This window comes from Phyllopteryx taeniolatus, chromosome 21, assembly GCF_024500385.1.
Source record: "Phyllopteryx taeniolatus isolate TA_2022b chromosome 21, UOR_Ptae_1.2, whole genome shotgun sequence".
NCBI lineage: Eukaryota > Metazoa > Chordata > Actinopteri > Syngnathiformes > Syngnathidae > Phyllopteryx > Phyllopteryx taeniolatus.
This window is the reverse complement of record NC_084522.1, coordinates 241,120-262,324: the sequence shown is the minus strand read 5'-3', so window position 1 is coordinate 262,324 and position 21,205 is coordinate 241,120. Positions and strand designations below refer to the sequence as shown.

The 21,205-nt window shown below is 56.6% G+C and overlaps 1 protein-coding gene across 4 annotated transcripts; it reads left to right on the top strand.

Moving 5' to 3' along the window:
* The first annotated feature begins 1,183 nt into the window (after positions 1-1,183).
* On the top strand, positions 1,184-21,205 carry LOC133471472 (collagen alpha-1(XIV) chain-like). 4 transcript variants are annotated; one of them, XM_061761034.1, is made up of 48 exons: positions 1,184-1,343; positions 1,433-1,530; positions 2,761-2,877; positions 2,957-3,100; positions 3,179-3,259; positions 4,900-5,058; positions 5,123-5,242; positions 6,024-6,188; positions 7,701-7,850; positions 8,257-8,426; positions 8,505-8,631; positions 8,714-8,859; positions 8,965-9,094; positions 9,492-9,631; positions 9,734-9,860; positions 10,835-10,989; positions 11,098-11,230; positions 11,372-11,416; positions 11,556-11,695; positions 12,383-12,512; positions 12,933-13,055; positions 13,124-13,273; positions 13,345-13,461; positions 14,620-14,769; positions 14,848-14,922; positions 14,986-15,125; positions 15,235-15,358; positions 15,435-15,578; positions 15,653-15,817; positions 15,887-15,925; positions 16,022-16,160; positions 16,246-16,388; positions 16,466-16,575; positions 16,724-16,882; positions 16,944-17,021; positions 17,107-17,193; positions 17,288-17,341; positions 18,499-18,594; positions 18,684-18,737; positions 18,873-18,926; positions 19,009-19,062; positions 19,147-19,218; positions 19,597-19,632; positions 19,710-19,776; positions 19,858-20,046; positions 20,126-20,203; positions 20,274-20,429; positions 20,680-21,205. In XM_061761034.1, exons 2-48 carry the CDS (start codon positions 1,452-1,454, stop codon positions 20,880-20,882), a joined length of 5,514 nt encoding a protein of 1,837 aa, XP_061617018.1. In that variant the 5' UTR covers positions 1,184-1,343; positions 1,433-1,451; the 3' UTR covers positions 20,883-21,205. The 4 variants fall into 4 exon arrangements, with proteins under 4 accessions (XP_061617018.1, XP_061617020.1, XP_061617019.1 ...); XM_061761036.1 differs by lacking the exons at positions 11,556-11,695; positions 12,383-12,512; positions 12,933-13,055; positions 13,124-13,273; positions 13,345-13,461; XM_061761035.1 differs by lacking the exons at positions 19,597-19,632; positions 19,710-19,776; positions 19,858-20,046; ... (1 more) ...; positions 20,274-20,429; positions 20,680-21,205 and adding an exon at positions 19,330-19,590.

Here is a 21,205-nt window from a genome sequence, read left to right as displayed (position 1 = left end):
GTGATGTAACACAGTGGTAAACATGCTTTTTGGGAACGTGTTGCAGCCATCAAATTCGAAGTTCATGATGATTTGCTCAAAACAATCAAGTTGATCAGTTTGAACATGAAATATCTTGTCTTTGTAGTGTGTCCAATTCAATATGGGTCGAACATGATTTGCAAATCAATGTATTCTGTTTTTACCCTAACCCTAACCCTCTCCGGGCACTCCGCTTTCCTCCCGCATCCCCAAAAACATGCATGCGAGGTTCATCGAAGACTCCAAATTGCCCGTAGGTGTGAATGAGTGGGAATGGCTGTTTGTTTGTATGTGCCCTGCGATTGGCTGGCAACCAGTTGAGGGATGCCCGATGACAGCCGGGATAGGCTCCGGCACGCCCGCGACCCGCGTGAGGAGAAGCGGCTCGGAAAATGGAAGGATGGATGGAAGGATGGATGGATGGATGGAAGTCCCAAGTGACTGGAAGCACGTGTGAAGCGACGCACGGTGTCGGGGCGTGACTGTGTAACGAAGGCATGTCATTCAATTGCAAAACGTAGGTAACTGTAATCCATTCAAGGAATCGCTTTTGGAAATTTCCACGATTGCAATTTTAGTTCCATTTGAAAAATGGCTGCACAAGCTCTTGTGCTATCACTTCCTGCTTCCAAAGCCCTTGCTTGTGATTGGCTGTCTCAAACATGACATATTTCCCCCGAATCTCACCTTGTGGTGCAATCGATTAGTTTTCCCGAGATTTTGAAAAGCTTTCTGTGGTTTTGAATGCACTTTTTGGGGGAGAAAACAGCCAAACGGTCCAGTTGATGCGTTCATTCAAAATTAAGAAAAGTCATCAAAATGTAATCAAATGGGATTAGTTCTGTGACTTTGAGAAAGAAAGTGAAACTAGTTCCACTATTGCTCGATTTGCACCCATTTTTGAACTTTCCAAAGTCAGCTTCCCAACACTGGGAACGCGCGCACAGGAAGTGACGCCGGCAGCCCTTCGAAATAAAACGCGACTCAATGGGATGAAAGGTCAAAAGTTGCAGCGGGCGATGACGTCACACGCCCGAAACAACCAATCGGTCGCTCAATTGAAAGGTTGCGTTGTTCCGACCCTCCCCGCGTGCGCTGCGCCTCCCTGTTGAGGCGCGAGCACCGCCCACCGTCAGGACTCGGGCCTGTGACGTCACGGTGGTATTTTGAAAGCACTTCCGGCGGTGCTGCGGGTATGCCGGGCGGGTTCGCTTTCAGCCTCATCAGACGAGCGGGACGCGCACAGCGGGCCGAACGCGTCTTGGGAGTCTTCTTCGCACGCGCCTTTCTACCGACGCACACGCGCGTGCACGCGCCCCCAGGTAACTGCCACTTTGGCGCCAACAGCGATCATCAGCACAGAGTTCTTTTGCTTTTCTTTGTTTTTGTTTATGTTGGTTTGCATCTTTAGTGACAAGTGCCGCTGCGCGATGACGTCACGCCAGTGGACGTTGACTTTGTGCTTCTTTCTGTTGCTGTGTGCCCACCTTGCTCGAGGACAGGCGCAAGGTAAGCGAGGGGGTGGAGGGGGGGTGCGGGGGTGGGGGTCACCACCTCAGTGAAGACATCACGTGTTCACATCTTCATGTGTTTCACGGGTTCACGAGGCGGAACGTGGCTAATGGGTAGGCCTGGAAAAACCAGGATTTTTCTCTCTCTCTCTCTCTCTCTCTCTCTCTCTCTCTCTCTCTATATATATATATATATATGTATATATGTATATATATATATACACACATACACACACGTTATATGTTTCTGTTAAGACCCGAATTTGATAGAAATAAAATGACAAACTGAATCAAATGAAGTTGAGAACTTCCTGAGACAACCACAATCATGCCACGGCGGGCTGGAATAAGCACAATCGTGCATGTGCCTGAATGAAATCAAAAGCATCGATGATGTCGTCCTAATCCGACCTGTCAATCATTTCTTTATCAAATGACAGGCACCGGCGAGACGTTTCCGGCTTTTGTAGCCACCCGTGATAAAGGTCGTCTCTGTCTCCAAGCTGTACAAAACCGGTCGGGATCGAATGACTGCGATTTCCCACCTGTGACGGTAGCGGGGAATCTCATCAGCTCGGGTCGAGTCGCCGGTTCGTCCGTCCGTGACAAATCAAAAGGTGTACGGCCGTTAGACGCCGCCAACGGCGGGTCGGAGCTGAATCGTTAGCATAAGAGCTAGCGTGACTTTCTTCCCGAGGGAAGGACCGCGTATTGAACCCCAAATTTGGTTTCCTTACATCAATACCGAACTGATAAGGAAGCAGGATGGAATGTAAACCCGTAACATTCTACGTGGAAAGCCGAATTTCGACAATGCGGCCGATCGGTCAATGTTCCGTGAAAAAGTCCAAAATGAGAACGAGGAAAGTGTTCCCAAAAGTAGGAGTCATAGATTGCACCTCAAGGGGGCGCTTGGAGGCCATATTTGGGAAAATACGTCACTTTTGCGACGACTGCAGAACGGCACGTGGCCGGAGAGAGCTTGAGAAGGGAGGCCGCGGGAGCAGAAGAAATCGGCGCTTTTCCGCAAAAGCGGCGATTTCTTCGAATGAATCGTTGAAATTCCCAAAAAGCAACTGTGATTTTCTCCCAGTCATGTAACGGATTACAACGGCATGCAACTGCTCGTGAAATGATGTCATCTAGTTACGCAAAACGCGCGACTCCCCTACGCCGCTTGTACGTTGACGTTTGTATGTTGACGGTCGTCGCGTGTCGCCGCCTCCAGCGTCTCCTCCGAGGAGGTTCCGGAGCAAAGTGCTGAGTCCGACGAAGCTTTCGGTGTCCTGGAAGGAGCCCAAAGGTCCGCTCGACGGCTACGTGGTGGCGTACAGCGCCCGGCCCGGTAAGACGTGCACACACGCACGTGCGCGTGAAGGTCACGGGCGTGCGCGTGAAGGTCACGGGTGCGCACGTGTGAACAGGTGGCGAGGAGACGGAGGTGGGCGTGGCCAAAGAGGACGCCGAGCTGCTGATCGACAGCTTCGACGCGAGCAGAGATTACGCGTTCAAAGTGTTTGCCCTGAGGGGGGCGCTGAGGAGCAAACCGCTGCTGGCCAAACACCAAGGTCAGGCGCTAGGCGCTAGGCGCTAGGCGCTAGGCCGAGAGTCGACGCCGACAATTTAGTCTTTTTCTTTGGCTTCAGCTCAGCGGTCAAGACAAGAAACGCTCGCGTCCCAAAGTTCGCAAGATGGCCGGGCGGCGCACGCCAACGCCGTTGCCGAAGGTAAGACGACAAGGAAGTGACGTGGCCACTGTACGCGCAATCGTCTGCCTTCCAAAGTTGAAAGTTGAGCAGCTGACGTGCGTGCGTGCGTGCGTGCGAGCGAGCGAGCGCGCCCTGCGTTCTGCAACCCGCCCGCTCTCGCCGTCTCGTCCGCGCTCGCGTGACGGCTGAGTCGGTGGCGGCGGCTCCTTCCGCGTCAGTCGCGCGGCCTGCCCGTGCACGCCCGCCGCCGCTCCTAACTCCAACTCCCGTCTCCTGCCTCGAAATGTGGCATTCTATCTATTCTATCTAACGCGCACTTTTCAACTGCCTTTCACGCACTTTTTAATTTGTTCTCAGGAATTCGATGCACTTTTCCAAAGTGCTCCGCTGAAATCTAATGTGCGTTACGGTCTTTTAATCACTCCTAAGGACTTTTCTGTTCCCTGACTGGAGGCCTGTACTCACTTGTAATGAGTTCCACAGAGACGTTCTCGTAGGTTGCAATGTGTTGCGCTATTAGCCATGCTAAGCTAAGCTCTACGAGCAGCTCTCGACCTCCGCGGGGTTTAGCTGCGTGAAAACGGAAGAACATTCCAGCGCATTTGAGAAAGTCCCCGAGGGCTCGCGCGAGCCGACGGCGCCGCAGTCAGACGAGTCGCGTCGTGTCCCGTCGTGTCGGGCGTTGCGCTACCGGAATGCGGCAGGAATCGCAAGAAGCTCAACTTTGACCTTGTGCGGCGCACACAAGAATGTTACACCTGAAGGCCCGAGAGCCGACGTGGGCGCGCGCAACTCATTTTCAGCGGATGTTGCTCAAGACGCTCGTCCATTTGTTGCTAAAGGTTGCGTGATGATGTCTTTACCACATTCCCATTGATATGCTTTTTAGGAGCATGAGTTTGCCACCCCTGGAAGTGTACGGCACCGGTGGCCAAGGCGGGTGCGCCAGGAGGGGCAGCGCAATCAATTGTAACGCAACATGACATTTCTTTACGTTCCATTTCCAGCCATCTGCGTATTTTCCAAAGCGCTTGTGCTTCTGACGGCTCGCGGGCGTGCTGGCGCAGATCCCCGCTGACTCCGTACACCCTGAAGCGGTCGCCGGCCAATCGCAGGGCACCTTTAAACAAACAACCGTTTGCGCTCACGGTCTGCAGTCAACCGGCGATGATGCTAAGTTGCATGTTTTTGGGATGTGGGCGGAAACCGGAGAAAAGCCACGCAGGCGCGGGCACAACATGCAAACTCCGCACGGGCGAGGCCGGATTCCAACCTGCGACCTCGGAACTGTGAGGCAAATTTGCTCACCGGGTGGCCATGGCTACGCTGCGTGTGTCCTTATCAAAAACACTAACAGCATTTTTTTGGCTGCAACAGATTGATAACGTTTTCATTCGGGGGAGATGATTTGCAATGCGAACGTGGCGATGGAAGGAATTCAACTCGCATCTCAAGGCACCACTCCACTGTTTGGTGGGCAGACGGTTGGCGGGATTTTCGTCATTTTGTGTCATGTACACTTTTGCAATGCGTGCCACTTTTTTGATTTTGCGCGTGGCTTTTTGGGAGCGAAGTTGGCAGGGTGGTCTGAAAAGTTGCTCGATCGGCACCGGCCAACGTGAGTGCTTGTGTGTGTGCGCGCGCGTGTGCGCGGTCAGGCGAAGACAGGTTCACGTGCGCCACGGCGGCCGCCGCCGACGTGGCGATCCTGGTGGACGGCTCGTGGAGCATCGGCCGTAGCAACTTCCGCCTGGTCCGAAGCTTCCTGGAGAACCTGGTCCGGGCCTTCACGCTGGACGGCGACCGGACGCGCGTCGGTGAGCTAGCTCGCGCCTTTCGCGTCACGGACACGTGCGTGACGTGCGTTTGATGTGTGCGCAGGCTTGGTGCAGTTCAGCGGCGAGCCCAGGGTGGAGTGGCACCTGAACAGTCACGTGACCAAAGCGGCCGTCGTGGACGCCGTCAGGAATCTGCCGTACAAAGGCGGAAACACCCTGACGGGTACGATACCGCCATTTTCATTTCATTCCGTTAATAACGGTGAAGGCATTTTACGCAGAGACCTCCATCCATCCATCCATTTTCTGTCGCGCTTCTCCTCACGCGGGTCGCGGGCGTGCCGGAGCCTATCCCGGCCGTCATCGGGCAGGAGGCGGGGCACACCCTGAACAGGTCGCCAGCCAATCGCAGGGCACATAGAAACAAACAACCATGCGCACTCACATTCACACCTACGGGCAATTTAGAGTCTCCAATGAATGCATGTTTTTGGGATGCGGGAGGAAAGCGGAGTGCCCGGAGAAAAGCCACGCAGGCACGACGGGGAGAACATGCAAACTGCACACGGGCGGGGCCGGGGATCGAACCCGGGTCCTCAGAACTGTGAGGCGGACGCTCTAAACAGTCGCTCACCGTGCCACACAGGGACATGAAAATTAGAATCTAGCATTTTTTTTCCTTTAAATGTATGAATGTCTGCCATGCTTAAAGTTCTTGAGGAAATTAAGCAATAGGAGAAAAATCCCACACGTCTCTCGAAAACATGCTGCAAATGATCAAACTTCACGTTGGAAAAATATTTGATCTTCCAAACGAGGATGATGACAACTGGCAGTAATTCAACTCCACATATCAGTGAAATGAACCGATTTTCAAAAGGAAATTCAGTGGGCCGTGTCTCGACCGTTATTGATCAAATGATATGAAAATGAGCCGCTAACGTGATGTCAGCAGTCAAGGTGATCGGAAGGTGTCCTCCAAACGTCCTTGTGACTTCACGCAGGTCTGGCGCTGACCTTCGCCCTGGAGAACAGCTTCCGAGCGGAATCGGGATCCCGGGCCGACGTTCCCAAGGTGGCCATCCTGATCACGGACGGGAAGTCCCAGGACGACGTGGTCCCGCCCGCGCGGACCCTGAGGGACGCCGGCATCCGAGTGTTTGCCGTCGGTACGAGCGCACCACGCGGCGACGGCGTGGTTTGCCGCTAGATGCCGCTGACTTCCTTCCTCCATCCCACCCTTCCTTCCTTCCTTCCTTCCCTCCCTTCCTTCCTTCCTTCCTCCATCCCTTCCTTCCTTCCCTCCCTTCCTTCCTTCCTCCCTCCCTTCCTTCCTTCCTTCCTTCCTTCCTTCCTTCCTTCCTTCCTTCCTTCCTTCCTTCCTTCCTCCATCCCTTCCTTCCTTCCTTCCTCCATCCCTCCCTTCCTTCCTTCCTTCCTTCCTTCCTTCCTTCCTTCCTTGCTCCATCCCATCCTTCCTTCCTTCCTTCCTTCCTTCCTTCCTTCCTTCCTCCATCCCTTCCTTCCTTCCTCCATCTCTCCCTTCCTTCCTTCCTTCCTTCCTTCCTTCCTTCCTTCCTTCCTTCCTTCCTTCCTTGCTCCATCCTTCCTTCCTTCCTTCCTTCCTTCCTCCATCCCTTCCTTCCTCCATCCCACCCTTCCTTCCTCCATCCCTCCCTCCCTGCCTTCCTTCCTTCATTCCTTTCCTCCCTTCCTTCTTTCCTTCCTTCCTTCCTTCCTTCCTTCCTCCATCCCTCCCTTCCTTCCTTCCTTCCTTCCCTCCTTCCTTCCTTCCTTCCTTCCTTCCTTCCTTCCTTCCTTCCTTCCTTCCTTCCTTCCTTCCTTCCTTCCTCCCTCCATCCCTTCCTTCCTTCCCTCCCTTCCTTCCTTCCTCCCTCCCTTCCTTCCTTCCTTCCTTCCTTCCTTCCTTCCTTCCTTCCTTCCTTCCTTCCTCCATCCCTTCCTTCCTTCCTTCCTCCATCCCTCCCTTCCTTCCTTCCTTCCTTCCTTGCTCCATCCCATCCTTCCTTCCTTCCTTCCTTCCTTCCTTCCTTCCTTCCTCCATCCCTTCCTTCCTTCCTCCATCTCTCCCTTCCTTCCTTCCTTCCTTCCTTCCTTCCTTCCTTCCTTCCTTCCTTCCTTCCTTCCTTCCTTGCTCCATCCTTCCTTCCTTCCTTCCTTCCTTCCTCCATCCCTTCCTTCCTCCATCCCACCCTTCCTTCCTCCATCCCTCCCTCCCTGCCTTCCTTCCTTCATTCCTTTCCTCCCTTCCTTCTTTCCTTCCTTCCTTCCTTCCTTCCTTCCTCCATCCCTCCCTTCCTTCCTTCCTTCCTTCCCTCCTTCCTTCCTTCCTTCCTTCCTTCCTTCCTTCCTTCCTTCCTTCCTTCCTTCCTTCCTTCCTCCCTCCCTCCCTTCCTTCCTTCCTTCCTTCCTTCCTTCCTTCCTTCCTCCATCTCTTCCTTCCTCCCTTCCTTCCTTCCTTCCTTCCTTCCTTCCTTCCTTCCTTCCTTCCTTCCTTCCTTCCTCCATCCCTCCCTCCCTGCCTTCCTTCCTTCCTTCCCTTCCTCCCTTCCTTCCTTCCTTCCTTCCTTCCTTCCTTCCTTCCTTCATTCCCTTCCTCCCTTCCTTCCTCCCTTCCTTCCTCCCTTCCTTCCTTCCTTCCTACCGCCTGGGTCGGGCAGGCGTGAAGAACGCGGACGAGGACGAGTTGAAGGCCATCGCGTCGCCACCCGCCGCCACACACGTTTACAACGTGGCCGACTTCGACGCGATGAGCGACATCGTGGACGAGCTCACCGGGAGCGTCTGCCGCACGGTGGAGCAGCTGGCAGGTGCGAGCGGAATTGGACGGTGACGTCGGCGGCATATTGGATGTGGCGTGCATCGATTTGCCGCTTGGAGATGTTGTGAGCGTTAAACACTGCAAGGTCAGATCTGAGATGGGACTGCGCAGTGTCCTTTGATTGGATTTGCCAGCACAATTGCCGACTTTGTGACTCCCACTGTGAAAAGTGACCTACGATGGTTTTGGTTTCTCAAGTCTGAGTGAATCAAGTTTGTGCCTTTTTTGGGCGGTGGCTTTCTGAAGTTCGGCACATTGAGCCGCATGGGTTTAAGGTGCAGATGTGACACATCCAATATGGCGGACGCGCTGACGTACGCTCAACCGCCTCACAGATTGTCGACGGATTTGAGTCCTCGTTAGCGCCGCTCAATGCGCTTGTGTTTGTTTTCCAGTCGGAGGAGGTCCTTCCCCGCTGCCCGACGCCGTGGCTCCTCCCCGTGACCTGGTGACCTCTGACATCACGGCGCGTAGCTTCCGCGTGCAGTGGACGCCGCCGGCCAGTGAGCCGGAGCGCTACCGCGTGGTCTACTACCCCGCGAGCGGCGGAAAGCCGGAAGAGAAGGTAACGCTCGGTCGTCGGTTCCCGACGGGCACGTGACGGCGGCGGCGTCTCTGCGACGGTGACGCGTTGTGCTCGCAGGTGGTCCCGGGCTGGGAACGCAGCGTCCTGCTGGACCACCTGAGTTCTCGGAGCGAGTACCAGGTGGCCGTGTTCGCCGTCTACCGCAGCGCCGCCAGCGAGGCGCTGAGAGGAAGCGCCACCACACGTACGTGGGCCGGCCGGGCGGGAAAGACCCCGCGCCGAACGCTAAAAGCCGAAGCCTAACCTCGGTGGTGTTGACCCCGCAGTGGCCCTGCCCACCGTAGAGCGCCTGGACCTGTCCGAGCCCACCCACCGCACCGTGAGGGTCCGCTGGGGGGCCGCCGCCGCCGCCTCGGGCTACATGATCCTCTACGCGCCGCTCAGCCGGGGCGAACCCGACGACGAGAAGGAGGTGAGGGAAGGACGACGACAGCTGATCGTCATCATGATGATGATGATGATGATGGTGTGTGAAGATGGCGTCATCATTTGAAGATGATGATGTCATCTCATGAAGGTGAAGGTGGCGTCGGACGTGGAGGAGGCGGAGCTTGAGGGTCTGTCGCCGTCGACGGAGTACACGGTGACGGTGTACGCCATGTACGGCGAGGAGGCTAGCGACCCCGTCACGGGGCAGCTCAGCACGCGTGAGTGGCGACAAGATGGCCGATCTCGAGGCGTTCGCGCGAGCGCCGTGATCTCGCCGTCTCGTCCCGGCGACGTCTCCGCGTCAGACTTCCCGTCCTGAAGCCTTTTTGCACTTCCCGCCTTCCCGTTCGGCACTTCGGCCTCTCATTAAGTTTTACGACACACGCGACGACGGTGGCGTGACGCCGTCTGAGGCCGACGGCGCCGCTCTTTCGTTTCACGTCTTCTTTAATTAAAGCTCCAAGGAAAAAGATTCCAAACATTCCAAACTCCTCGTGAAGTTTTCGCCGCTCGATGTCAGTCGTGCCCGACGTTGATTTACGGCTAAAGCGGGCCGGGGCGGGTGATCGCTGCGCTCCGATTGGACGCGTGTGCTGATGTGCCCCTCCCCCTCAGTGGCGCCGCCCCCGGCGAGCAATCTGCGGCTGACGGACGTGGGCCACGGCTCGGCCCGACTCAGATGGGACTCGGCCTCCGGCGAGCCGGCGGGCTACAGCGTCGTTTACGCCAGGAGCGACGGCGTCGAAAGCAACCAGGTGCCCCAAAAAAGAAACACAAATCAATAAAAGGTGGAAAGCAAACGCGTGAGCTGGTGATTGACTGCTAACGATGACGATGATTGACGTGTGCGCGCGCAGGTGGAGGTGGGCCGCGAGACCACATGGTTGCTAAGCAACCTGAGCCCTCTGACCGAGTACACGGTGGGCGTCGTCGCCACGTACGAGGAGGGACGAGCGGAGCCGGTCACGCGAAGCTTCTCCACAGGTAAGCGTTCGCGGCGGCGTCGCCGCGACGACATCCCGTGCACGCAAACACACCGGACACGGACTCTGCTTTTTTTTGTTGTTGTTGTCCTGTTCGGCAGAATGGAGGATCTGTGTCGTCCCTTTCATGCCGGAACAGTTTTACGGTGTCACAGTGGAGTTTTGAAGCTTCCGCTGTGGTTTCTTCGTATTAGAATTGAAGTTTATTGAGAATCAGAGTCGATCAGTCGAACACAACAAAGTTTCTAGAAGGGAGAGAGAAACAAAGACGAAAGACAAAGCACTCATCGTAAACAGGATGAGAGAAGTCAATCATTACATTATCGACAACAATGACACATTCAATATGAGTGTTGCGAGGGAAGGACAGGACAAAGATAGAACAGGACAAGAAGCAGTCGTGGACCCGACTGAAGTGTGGCGGGATCGACTATGTAAATTATAAAAGTCCATAGGACGAGAGTATGAGTGAGGGGATACACAAGCAATTTGCATATTCTTGAGTTATTTGTCGCAGGAGGTGCGTGACCCCACACGCGGTGAAAGAGTCCCAGGGGCGTGTGTCTTGAATTGACACCGTTTTACATGCACAAAGACTGACAGAAGGGTCCTGTGATTGCTGTGGCCGCACCCCGGAGGGTGAGGACCCCACCCGATCAATGGAGGGGCGGGATCGGGAACAGGGGTCCACCCGAGAGCAGCCCGGCGGAGGGACCCGGGGCTGTCCGCCGGCCCCACCGATGCGCCCCGACAACTGGCCGGCCAACCGCCCCGCCCCCTCCCCCCACTGCCCATACGCCCCCACCCCCAGGAGAGCCAGACCCCCCCTCGGATAGGGGCACCCGACAAGGGAACGATAAGGGGGGGTGGGACGACCAAGGAGAGAGGGGAGCCCCAACGCCAAGCAGTCATCCAGCCCGGGGGGGCCCGGCCTCAGGACACGGACTGCGCTAACGGGGCTTCCGATGTGCGCAGGGAACGTTCCAGAACCGGCGGACGTGAAGACCCACGACACCTCCGCGACGGGCTTCTGGGTGTCGTGGCGGACCCCCGCTGACGACGTGGCACTCTACCGCCTCGGGTGGGCGCCCATGGATGGCGGCTATGATGGCGGCAGCGACAGCGGAGAGGTTGGTGTGTGTGTGTGTGTGTGTGTGTGTGTGGCGCAGGGGACATCAACAAACAGCAGTGTAGCAAATCTTTAACCCGCGCGTTTGTGTGTGTGTGTGTGTGGTCAGGTGATGGTCAACGTAAACACAAACACCTACATGGTCACTGGACTCCGCCCCTCCACCGAGTACGAGGTCCTCATGAGCGCCATCTACAGGAACGAAGTGGAGAGCGAGCAGGTCGCTCTGCTGGAATCCACCGGTATGTTCGGCGCGCGCACACACGCAAATATGAACAGACACGCATTTTCACATATCCATTCATACGCACAAACACACACTAACACTGGCGCGCGCACACACACGTAGCGTTGAATTGAGTGTTGTTTTTTGTTATTTGTAGTCGGGAGAACAAGCACTGTTGCTATGACAACCACCACCGTTGCAGGTGAGCTTCTCGTTTTGCTTTAGCCCCGCCCACTCGAACGATGAACGCACCTTTGATTGTCGTCGGATTGTTGTTTTCGTGGTGATCCCCGTCGTGGTTGTCTTCGTTGTCGTCGTCGTCGTGGCGGCGGCGGTCGCAGCTCCTCGTTACGGCGTGCGGGGCGTGACCGTCGATGACGAAACCGCCTTTAGCGTGCGGGTGTCATGGCAACACGCGGACGCCCACGACGTCCGCCATTACCGCCTCAGCTACGGCAGCGCAGACGGCAACCGAGAGACGGTAAGACCACGCGGTTAAGTTGAGATGAAATGAAGCTAAGATGTAACATTAGCAGCAACCAAGAAACACTTCAAGACCGTAGTCTCATCACATCAAAGTCTCCTCCTTGTGGACTTCATGAAGGTAAGGTGAATTGATAAGATGCAACGCTATCCAAAGAAACTTTTACAAACAACATGGCAGACCGATGCGCTGCGCTTTATAGGAACTGAAAATTGTAAAATGACAGCAGCTCAAAGCAATAAAAGGCCAAAAGCTTTGTTCCAAATGCAGTCATTGAATGAACCCCAAGGGGGCGCCGTTGCCGAACGCCAGAAGAAGTCGTCTGTTTGCGGCCTGCCGAACACGGAGCGACGTGACCGAAGCGGACGATGGCCAACAAATTCCCGTCGGCGACCGACACGCTCGCTGCCGGGGAGAACCGGCGACCCCTGGTGTTGTTCTCCGGAAACGACGGGGTGCAATTTCCAAGGGAGAAGCTGATGAATGGCCGGGTGATCCCAATCCAAAAAGAAGCGCATTTTGGGGATCTCGCTCACGTGACCCGACTCGGCATTTCGGGTCGGCCGTCGCATGGCGATTAGTTTCCGACGGTCGCCGCTGGCGAAAACTCCTGGCGTTCTGCCAGGTCGCGCGAAAGGAGCCTGAGGGGGAAGACGAGCTGATGCCGTTTGTTGTGTGTGTCAGAGGACGCTTCCGCCCACGCAGACCGCTTTGGTTCTCCGACCGCTGTCGGCCGACACCCGCTACGAGATGGCCGTCACCCCCGTCTATCCGGACGGAGACGGACCGACGGTCACGGCCAGCGGACGCACGCGTACGTTTGTCGGCGGCAGCGCTGGCGATCTTCGCCCGTCATCCGGATTTCTCTTCTTGCTCTCTCTCTCTCTCTCTCTCTCTCTCTCCATCCCTCTTCCTTGCGCTCTGTCTTCTCATTCTCATTCTGTTTCTCTCACTCGCCCGCTCTCTATCCCTCCCTCTCCCCATCTTGATTTCTGTCTCTGGCTATCTCTTTCTTTTCTTATCTTATCTCTCTGTCTCCCCCTCTCCCTCTTTCTTCCTGGTCTCTCCCTCTCTCATGCGCTGCGCAGTCTTTCTCCATCTGTCTCCCTTACTCCTCCCCTCTTTCTCTGTCTGCCTCTCTGTCTCTTTTCCCCCTCTCGCACTCTCTCTGTTTCGCCTTTCTCTCTCTCCGTCCTTCTCTATCCGTCTCACCCTTTCTCTGCCCGTCTCTCAGTTCCACCGTCGCCTCCGGGGAACCTGCGCGTGTCCGAGGAATGGTACAACCGCTTCCGGATCAGCTGGGACCCTCCCGGTTCTCCCACGACGGGCTTCCGCGTGGTGTACCAGCCGCTGTCGGGTCAGTGGGTCGGGCGGACGCCGGCGCGGGCGGCGGCTCGGCCTCTAACCGTCCCGTGCGCCCCGCAGCCCCCGGACCCGCCCTGGAGACCTTCGTGGGCGAGGACGCGAGGACCATGATGATCGTCGGCCTCCTCGGCGGCACCGAGTACGGCGTCAAGGTCCTGGCGTCCTACGGCGGCGGGTCCAGCGAGGCGCTGTCGGGCCGGGCCAGGACGCGTGAGTCCCTCGGCGCTCCGGTCGGAATGCACGCGCGGCAAGATGACCGACGTGTCGCCGTGTCCTCGCAGCGCGTCTGGCGGTGACCGACCTGAGCGTTTACCAGCAGAGGAAGAGCAGCCTGTGCGCTCAGTGGCGGCCGCAGAGACACGCCGGCGCCTACAGGGTCGTCATCGAGTCCGCCGGCGGTGAGTCCCGGCGCCGACTAACGAGAGACGCTGCGGCCGGCTCACCAGGGGAAATGGAAAGATCGGTTACAAGGCAACCGGAAATGCATCAGCAGCAATAAAATAGCATACATGCAAATATACACAGCGGATTAGGGGCGGGACTCGTGAATTGGCTTAACCGAACAGTTCATCTCCAATAATATTACTATTTTAATCCTATAACAACATTTGTCCTAAAAAGTAACACGGTTTAATTTCAATGGATTTGAGAGGATGACGCAATCCGGAATATTGTTCGCTCCGGAGAAATGCATTTCTTTGCAAAACGCTAGAAGAATTCACCGAAGATATCCATCGCCGGTCAGTCGCAGGGCACACATAGACACGGACGACCGTTCGCTCTCACGAACCCGCGCCGCCCGCACCAAAGTCCGGCGAGTGCACCGCTACGCCGGCGGCGACTCATGGGAAATATCCTGGGCCAAAACGAAACAGACCCAAAGTTAAAGTGGCATTAGAAGTTTGGTTCTTTTCCATCAGTATCGCCTTGAAATGGTTTCTGCGTGGCGGAGCCAATGGCAGAGGCTGAAGTGCTTTGGCGGTATGACAACTCTGCAACGGCACCATTTGCACAAAAGCATGATCGGGTAGTTTAAACCAACAAAACCAACAAAACCCACCGTTTCATTTGGGGAGCAGAGCTCTCACGTGTGCGGCAGTACGACCGACGTCCCATGAAAGGCTGCGCTGACAGAGGTTCGATGCATCCAATTCCTGATTCGCCACGAATGTGTTACAGCGCCACGCCCGATTCCTATATGTCCATTTCCGCAGGCGTCAGATACGCTCACGAGTCATAGAGTACGATTGCAATAGCTCGCGTTATCACGACGCGCGATGTGCAGCGGACAATGCGAGGTACAGTTTTCAATTTCAATTATACGAGGCAAAAAAAGGAGGAATTATCCAAAGTCTACAATGGCGATGCGAAGGGATGATCGATAGTATATACGTACGCAAATACATGCATGAAAATGGCCGCGTTGTGGCAAGCGCAGTCGATTGAGTGCAGAGGGCGTCGGCGAGGTGGTGTGCGAAGGTGCCCGCTCCCGTCGCGCCTCGTTGAAGGTATTCGGGAAAAATGGAGAATAAAAGGCGTGCCGTCGCCACACGCAGGCGGTCACGTCGAGGAAGCCGAGCTGAGCGCGGGATCCAGTCGCCGCTGTTTCGATAACCTGAGGCCCGACACGCCGCACGAGATCAGCGTTTACGCGCGACTGCAGGACGGAACCGAAGGCCCGGCCGTGTCCGCGACCGCCAAGACTCGTGAGTACCCGCGGACCACCGGCGAGACGGCGGGAAAACACGGGATGTGACGTCACGGCTTTGTGACCGTTTGTACAGAGGCCGCCCCCACCCTGGCGCCCACCGCGCCGCCGACCACCGCCCCGCAACCCACGATCCCCCCCGCCAAGGAAGGTAAGTGCCGACCTTCCCGAAACATGTAGAATTGCATGACTTTGCGTCGACACGCACGAGCAGTCTGTAAGGCAGCCAAGGCCGACTTGGCGTTCTTGGTGGACGGTTCCTGGAGTATCGGCGACGACAACTTCCTGAAGATCATCGGGTTCTTGTACAGTACCGCCGGAGCGCTGGACCAGATTGGACCCGATGGCACACAGGTAGTCTTCTTCCGAACGCCGCATCCTGGCATTTGGCAGCAGCCGGCCCATCTACTTTCTGGACATTTGCTCGCGTCACACCATCGAGTCCACATCTGGCTTGCCGCAGGTCGCCATCGCTCAGTTCAGCGACGACACGCGCACCGAGTTTGCGTTGAACGCGTACGACGACAAGGAGCGCCTCCTGGATGCCGTCAACAAAATCTCCTACAAGGGAGGAAACACCAAGACGGGCAAGACCTCAGAGATCACCCGATCGTACAGTGTGGCTCGGAGCGCCCCGTGTAGTGATCCGCTCTGTCCGCTCAGGTCGCGCGATCCAGCACGTGAAGGACAGCATCTTCACGGCACAGGGCGGCGTCAGGAGGGGAGTCCCCAAGGTCCTGGTGGTCCTCACCGACGGCCGATCGCAGGATGACGTCGACGAGGTCTCAGAGGAGATGCGGGCGGAAGGTCGGCTGAGCTCCTCGCCGCTTCCTGTCGCCGCACGTCACGGGCGAGCTGTAACTCGTGCGGCGTCCCGACAGGCTTCGTCGTCTTCGCTATCGGCTTCGCTGACGCGGACTACGGCGAGTTGCTGAGCATCGCCAGCAAACCCAGCGACAGACACGTCTTCTTTGTGGACGACCTGGACGCCTTCAAGAAGATCGAAGAGAAGCTGGTGACCTTCGTGTGCGAAGCTGCTACGGCCAGTGAGTGACCACCGGCCAGGAACGTTCCTGGTGACTTTTGGCTTCAATGAAAGTTGTGCGTGTCCTCAGCATGTCCTTCAGTGGCCATGAATGGCGGCACCGCTCCCGGTAAGGCTTTGGCCGCCATCCTGTCGAGGTTGCTAGTCCAGAACCTTCTGAGAGGTCAGCCAAGTAGCCGCTAACTATTCCTCCGGTGCTTGCTAGGCTTCCGCATGATGGAGCTGTTTGGGCTGCTGGAGGAGCGCTACAGCACCCTGGCTGGCGTTTCCATGGTACCCGGAACCTTTAACGCATTCCCGTGCTTCCGCCTGCACAGTGACGCTCTGCTGGCTCAGCCAACCAGGTTCTGCTTCATCTCAGGAGGGGCGAAAGAAAACATCTGTCTCTTAGAGATGTTGTGATGTTCAGAATGCTTAACCTCTCCTCAGGTTCCTCCACCCTGAAGGTCTTCCGTCAGACTACACCATCACGCTGCTGTTCCGCCTGCTGCCCGGCACCCCCCGGGAACCTTTCGCACTCTGGGAGGTCCTGGACCAGGACCACGAGCCGCTGGTGGGCGTCATCCTGGACAGTGAGTCTGGAATCTTTGATGCATCGTTTCTGTAGATTGGCAGAGTTCTACTTCACGGGTGTCGGCTCACGGCGCAGATGGGGGGAAGACGTTGACCTTCTTCAACAACGACTACAGAGGACACTTTCAGACCGTCACCTTCGAGGGCCCGCACGTGAAAAAACTTTTCCACGGAAGCTTTCACAAGGTTAGGGCGCCGCCGCTGAGTTTCTCTTCTGTGACCACATCGCGTTTTCCAGTATAGCAAAATGTGGTTCCTGCTGCAAACACAGGAAGGGGGCGATGTTGTCCTCAAATGAAGAAGACAAGTCAACCAAAACGCATCCTCTGTGCAGCTTCACGTGGTGATCAGCAAGACGAGCGCCAGCGTGCTGGTGGACTGTCAGGCTGTGTCCGCCAAGGCCATCGAGGCGGCGGGAAACATCAGCACGGCCGGAACGGAAGTTCTGGGCAGGATGGTTCGATCCAGAGGGAACAAGGACAACTCGGCACCGGTAAGAGCAACCGGTTTGGGTTCGGTCGGCGGACAGTCGGCTGACAGTCGCTGCGTTGCAGTTTGAGCTCCAGATGTTTGACATCGCGTGCAGTACCACGTGGGCCTCCAGGGATCGGTGCTGTGAACTTCCTGGTCTGGTGAGTCCTCCGTCCGCGGAGGTCATCTCCATCCCTCCTCTTTATCGTGACAACACCACTGTGTCTTCGTCACGTGACCGCCCAGCGTAACGAGGCCCAGTGTCCTGCCGTGCCCAAGGCCTGCACCTGCACCCAGGACAGCAAAGGCCCCGCAGGGCCTGCCGGACCCCCTGTGAGCCACACACGGACACGCACGCACACACGCACATGCACAGAGTGTCCTTTTCGACATTCTGAAGCTAGCGCATTCTGCTCTTTTCCGTTAGGGAGGGCCAGGAGTACGAGGAGCCCGAGGTGATCGCGGAGTCCCGGGCCCAGTGGTGAGTTTTGACCCAAATGGAGACTGGGACGTCAGGTCCAGTTTTTGATTCTTTTCAACCCGGTCGGAGGCTGTGAGCGAATGTCATGAGGTGTCGTGACATGACGCCAACGAGGGCTGCGCGATATTTAGTTTGAGCATCATCATAGTCGCACGGCGGGCTCTGCTGTGATGTTGGTGTACTTTAATATACATTGAATCAACTGTAATGTTCGAAGCGACCAGCAGAGGGACCTGAAGCTCTCCAAAGCTTCAAAGGGCGTGCACTCGCTCGATTTCCTATTGCGCTCCAGAATGAAAGCAGGCTGGCGGCTACGTGGGTGCGCGAGGTGTGAGCGAATGTGTTCTTTTGTTACACAGGTCATCGTTGTCAAACAAATCTTCGCTTGCAAAATGATGACTTGAATCAGAATGCTTTCGTTGAAACACTGCGCGATCACACTCTGACAATGTGGAATTGATTTTGTTTTGCAAAATGTGAAGCGATGCGTTATTTTGTGACTCTAGTCAGCCAGTGCCGTGAGGAGTGCAACGTTATCAAAGTGGTCCTTTCGCCAGTTTTCCATTCCTACTGTGTTGCGTGTTTTTGTTTGCACTTAAGGACAAAAGTCCTCTTTTTGTTTTGAGTCCTCATTGGAAAAAAACACCATTCACACAACACGTTTGTTTCTTCCTCATGTTTTTGAGATTGCAGAGTGAAAGCTCCAACTTGCTGTATTTTGAGGGGAACATCCAGCCGTCCATTTTCCATGCCGCTTATCCGAGCCCACCCCAGCTGACTTTGGGCAAGAGGCGGGGCACACCCTGAACTGGTCGCCAACCAATCGCAGGGCACATAGAAACAAACAACCATTGGCACTCACATTCACACCTACGGGCAATTTAGAGTCTTCAATTCACCTACCATGCATGTTTTTTGGGGGGGGGGATGTGGGAGGAAACCGGAGTACCCGGAGAAAAGCCACGCAGGCACGGGGAGAACATGCGAACTCCACACGGGCGGGGCCGGGGATTGAACCCGGGTCCTCAGAACTGTGTGGCGGATGTGCTAACCAGTCCCCCAGCGTGCCCCGTCAGCCACATATCCAACCCCGATCCTGCATTATTTTTGCCCTTTTTCCCACGATCATCCAGCCCTAATGTCAAGCCTTCCTCCAGGGGGCTGGCGGAGCAGCAGGTGAACCCGGAGTACCGGGACCCCAGGGAGCGGCAGGACCGATGGGGCCCAGCGGACGCTCCATCAGGGGTTCCCCAGTAAGACCCCCAGCATGTTCGCATGTCGCACGCGTCTTCGCGCGCATGTCTTTATGCACGTGGGCACGTGTGTGTATTTTCACGTGCAGGGCGCTCCAGGGGAGCGAGGACAGAAAGGAGAGTTAGGTCAACAAGGTCTGCAGGTAAATGCTGCCGACTCAGGTGCGTGTGCGTCTGCGTTTATTTGTGCGCGTGTGAGTTTGTGGAAGTGTTACAATGCGTGCGCGTGATTTCCCAACCTGGCAGGCCGGTGACCCGGAGTGACCTCTGTGTTTCAGGGCGTGGCCGGCCGAGTGGGCGTTCCCGGCAGAGAAGGACTTCCTGGCCCCCGAGTGAGTCACGCTGCGCTCAGTGTGGTCAACGTGCATTCCCGTGTCTCTCTCACACACACACGCGTGCTTTTCTCGTCCACAGGGGCTGTCGGGCAAAGACGGCCCCCCCGGTCGACCGGGCCCCTCCGGAACGATTGTAAGTGATTTGGAACGATGTGGAGTAGTACCGTAGAGATTCCACGGATTGCGTGGCTGACGGGAATTTTCCTCCCATCCGCAGGGGAGTCCAGGAGTCCCGGGGGCCCCCGGCAACACGGGACCCCCAGGAAAACAGGGAGAACTTGGACCCCCGGTGAGTCCAAGCATTGAACATCAGGCAGCTATTTGACCGAAGATGCAGGGAGACAGATCGTGCGGGAGGTTCCCGAGCAATCGCTGGTGGTTGATCTCCTTTCCCGTCCAGCCCAACGTAGCTCTACTGACTCGTGTGGGATTTGAACCGGGGACCGCTCGCACTCTTAAGTGGGAACCACGCCTCTACAAAATCAGTAGTTGAAAGGAGAATCTTCTGATCACTGCGCAACTGAGCCACGAGGACAAAGTCCGGACTGCCGGACGACGTTCCCATCCATAGGCCTCCAGCTCCATCAATGTTCTGACTGGTCGCTTCCGGTCAGGGCAGATCTCGAGTGTTTTGTTTCTGCTGTCATGTTTTTCCCTCTCTGTGCAGGGTCCACCAGGAACCAAGGGTGACAAAGGGGAACGGGTACGCCTTCCTCGCCCCAACCTGCTGTCATTTCGTGTCTCCTCCCGTAACTCGACTTTGTGCATTTGCGTTGCCAGGGCGACCTGCAGTCCACGGCCACGGTGCAGACCATCGCCAGGCAGGTGTGTGAGCAGCTGATCCAGAGTGAGTACGTTAGCATCGCGGCTAGCCATCTGGAGAAGTTAGGACGGAGGAGCCCCCCTATATAAACCTTGCCGGTTGCAGGTCACATGGCTCAGTTCAACGCCATCTTGAACCACGCGCCCAGCTCCTCGGTGACAATCCGCACCGTCCCGGGACCTCCTGGAGAGCCTGGTCGAAATGGGTCCCCGGGGCCCCAAGGGGAACAAGGGCCCTCTGGAAGGCCCGGTTTCCCCGGACAAAATGGCCAGAATGGGCAACCTGGAGAACGAGGTGCGGTGGGCGGAGTGGATTAATGGGTGGCACCCAACAGGAATAATGTGGGTGTGTGTGTGTGTGTGCGTGCGTGCAGGTCCCCCAGGGGAGAGGGGTGAAAAGGGTTCTGCTGCTCTGGGAGTTCAAGGCCCCAGAGGACCTGCAGGACCTCCTGGTAAACCCCTCATGATGTTTGTCCTCCACACTAAGAGGTAGCGTCCTCACATGCCGCCATCTCGCCGCAGGTCCTCCGGGCCAAGGCAGACTCGGCAGCCAAGGCCCGTCGGGAAGACCCGGAAATCCGGGAGCACCGGGACGCCCCGGCGTTCCCGGGCCGGTGGGCTCCGCCGGGCCTCCCGGTTACTGCGACCAAAACTCCTGCGTGGGCTACAACGTTGGAGGTACGACGTGAAGGCCGCCCACAGGAATTAGTGTTACGCACTTTGTGTCTGGAGTCGGCTGCGTGTTTCTTCCAAGCTCTCGTCAACCTGTCGTCATTATCTTGCTCCTCTCTTTCTTCCTGTCCCACTAACCCAATCAAAACCTATGAAAGTGTCGTGCGGCGGCAATCTTGGTTCTGGCTTTGAGTGTCGCTATGAGGTGAAGCGGACTGATGGACTGAATTGACTGACGGCGTCACTGTTCCTGCAGTCCAGCTGCCATCCAACATCTTCCCCAACTACGGCGAGGTAGAGGAGGACGACCCGTACCGCTACTACCAGCCCGACTACCCGCCGCCGCGACCCGTCCAGGACCCGGACCTGGACACGGACCGCTCAGAACTGGAGCTGAGCCCCCGGGATGAAGGGGCGGGGCTGGAGAGGAGGCTCAGGAGAGGCGGCGTCAGGAAGTGACGCCATCCAAGGGGCTGAGTGAGGAGGAGGTCCGGCGGAGGTCCGCTGGAGGCCCGGTGGAGGGAGCGTAGCTAACACATGTAATCTCTGTACATGCTTCTTGTTCAACAGAACTTCCTGGAGGTCAGGAAGTCATGCCCCAGTGTAACCCCGCCCACCCGCCAGTGGGCAGATGAGGCCACACCTCTGCGTCCGATTGGCCGCCGTCCATAAATGCGATGACGCTTGACATCCAGGAAGTGTTTGAACAAGCTCGGGGCAAAGTAATTTATTTGGACGGCTTCCTGTCCGGTTTGTCAACACAATAAAAGTCGTCGAGTACA

Bases quoted from the DNA above. Each gene is read 5' to 3' on its own strand.
- LOC133471472 (XM_061761034.1), top strand. From the start codon at position 1,452: ATGACGTCACGCCAGTGGACGTTGACTTTGTGCTTCTTTCTGTTGCTG. The intron at 8,427-8,504 runs GTAACGCTCGGT...TTGTGCTCGCAG, and splicing joins GCGGAAAGCCGGAAGAGAAG to GTGGTCCCGGGCTGGGAACG. The intron at 17,194-17,287 runs GTGAGCCACACA...CTTTTCCGTTAG, and splicing joins CAGGGCCTGCCGGACCCCCT to GGAGGGCCAGGAGTACGAGG.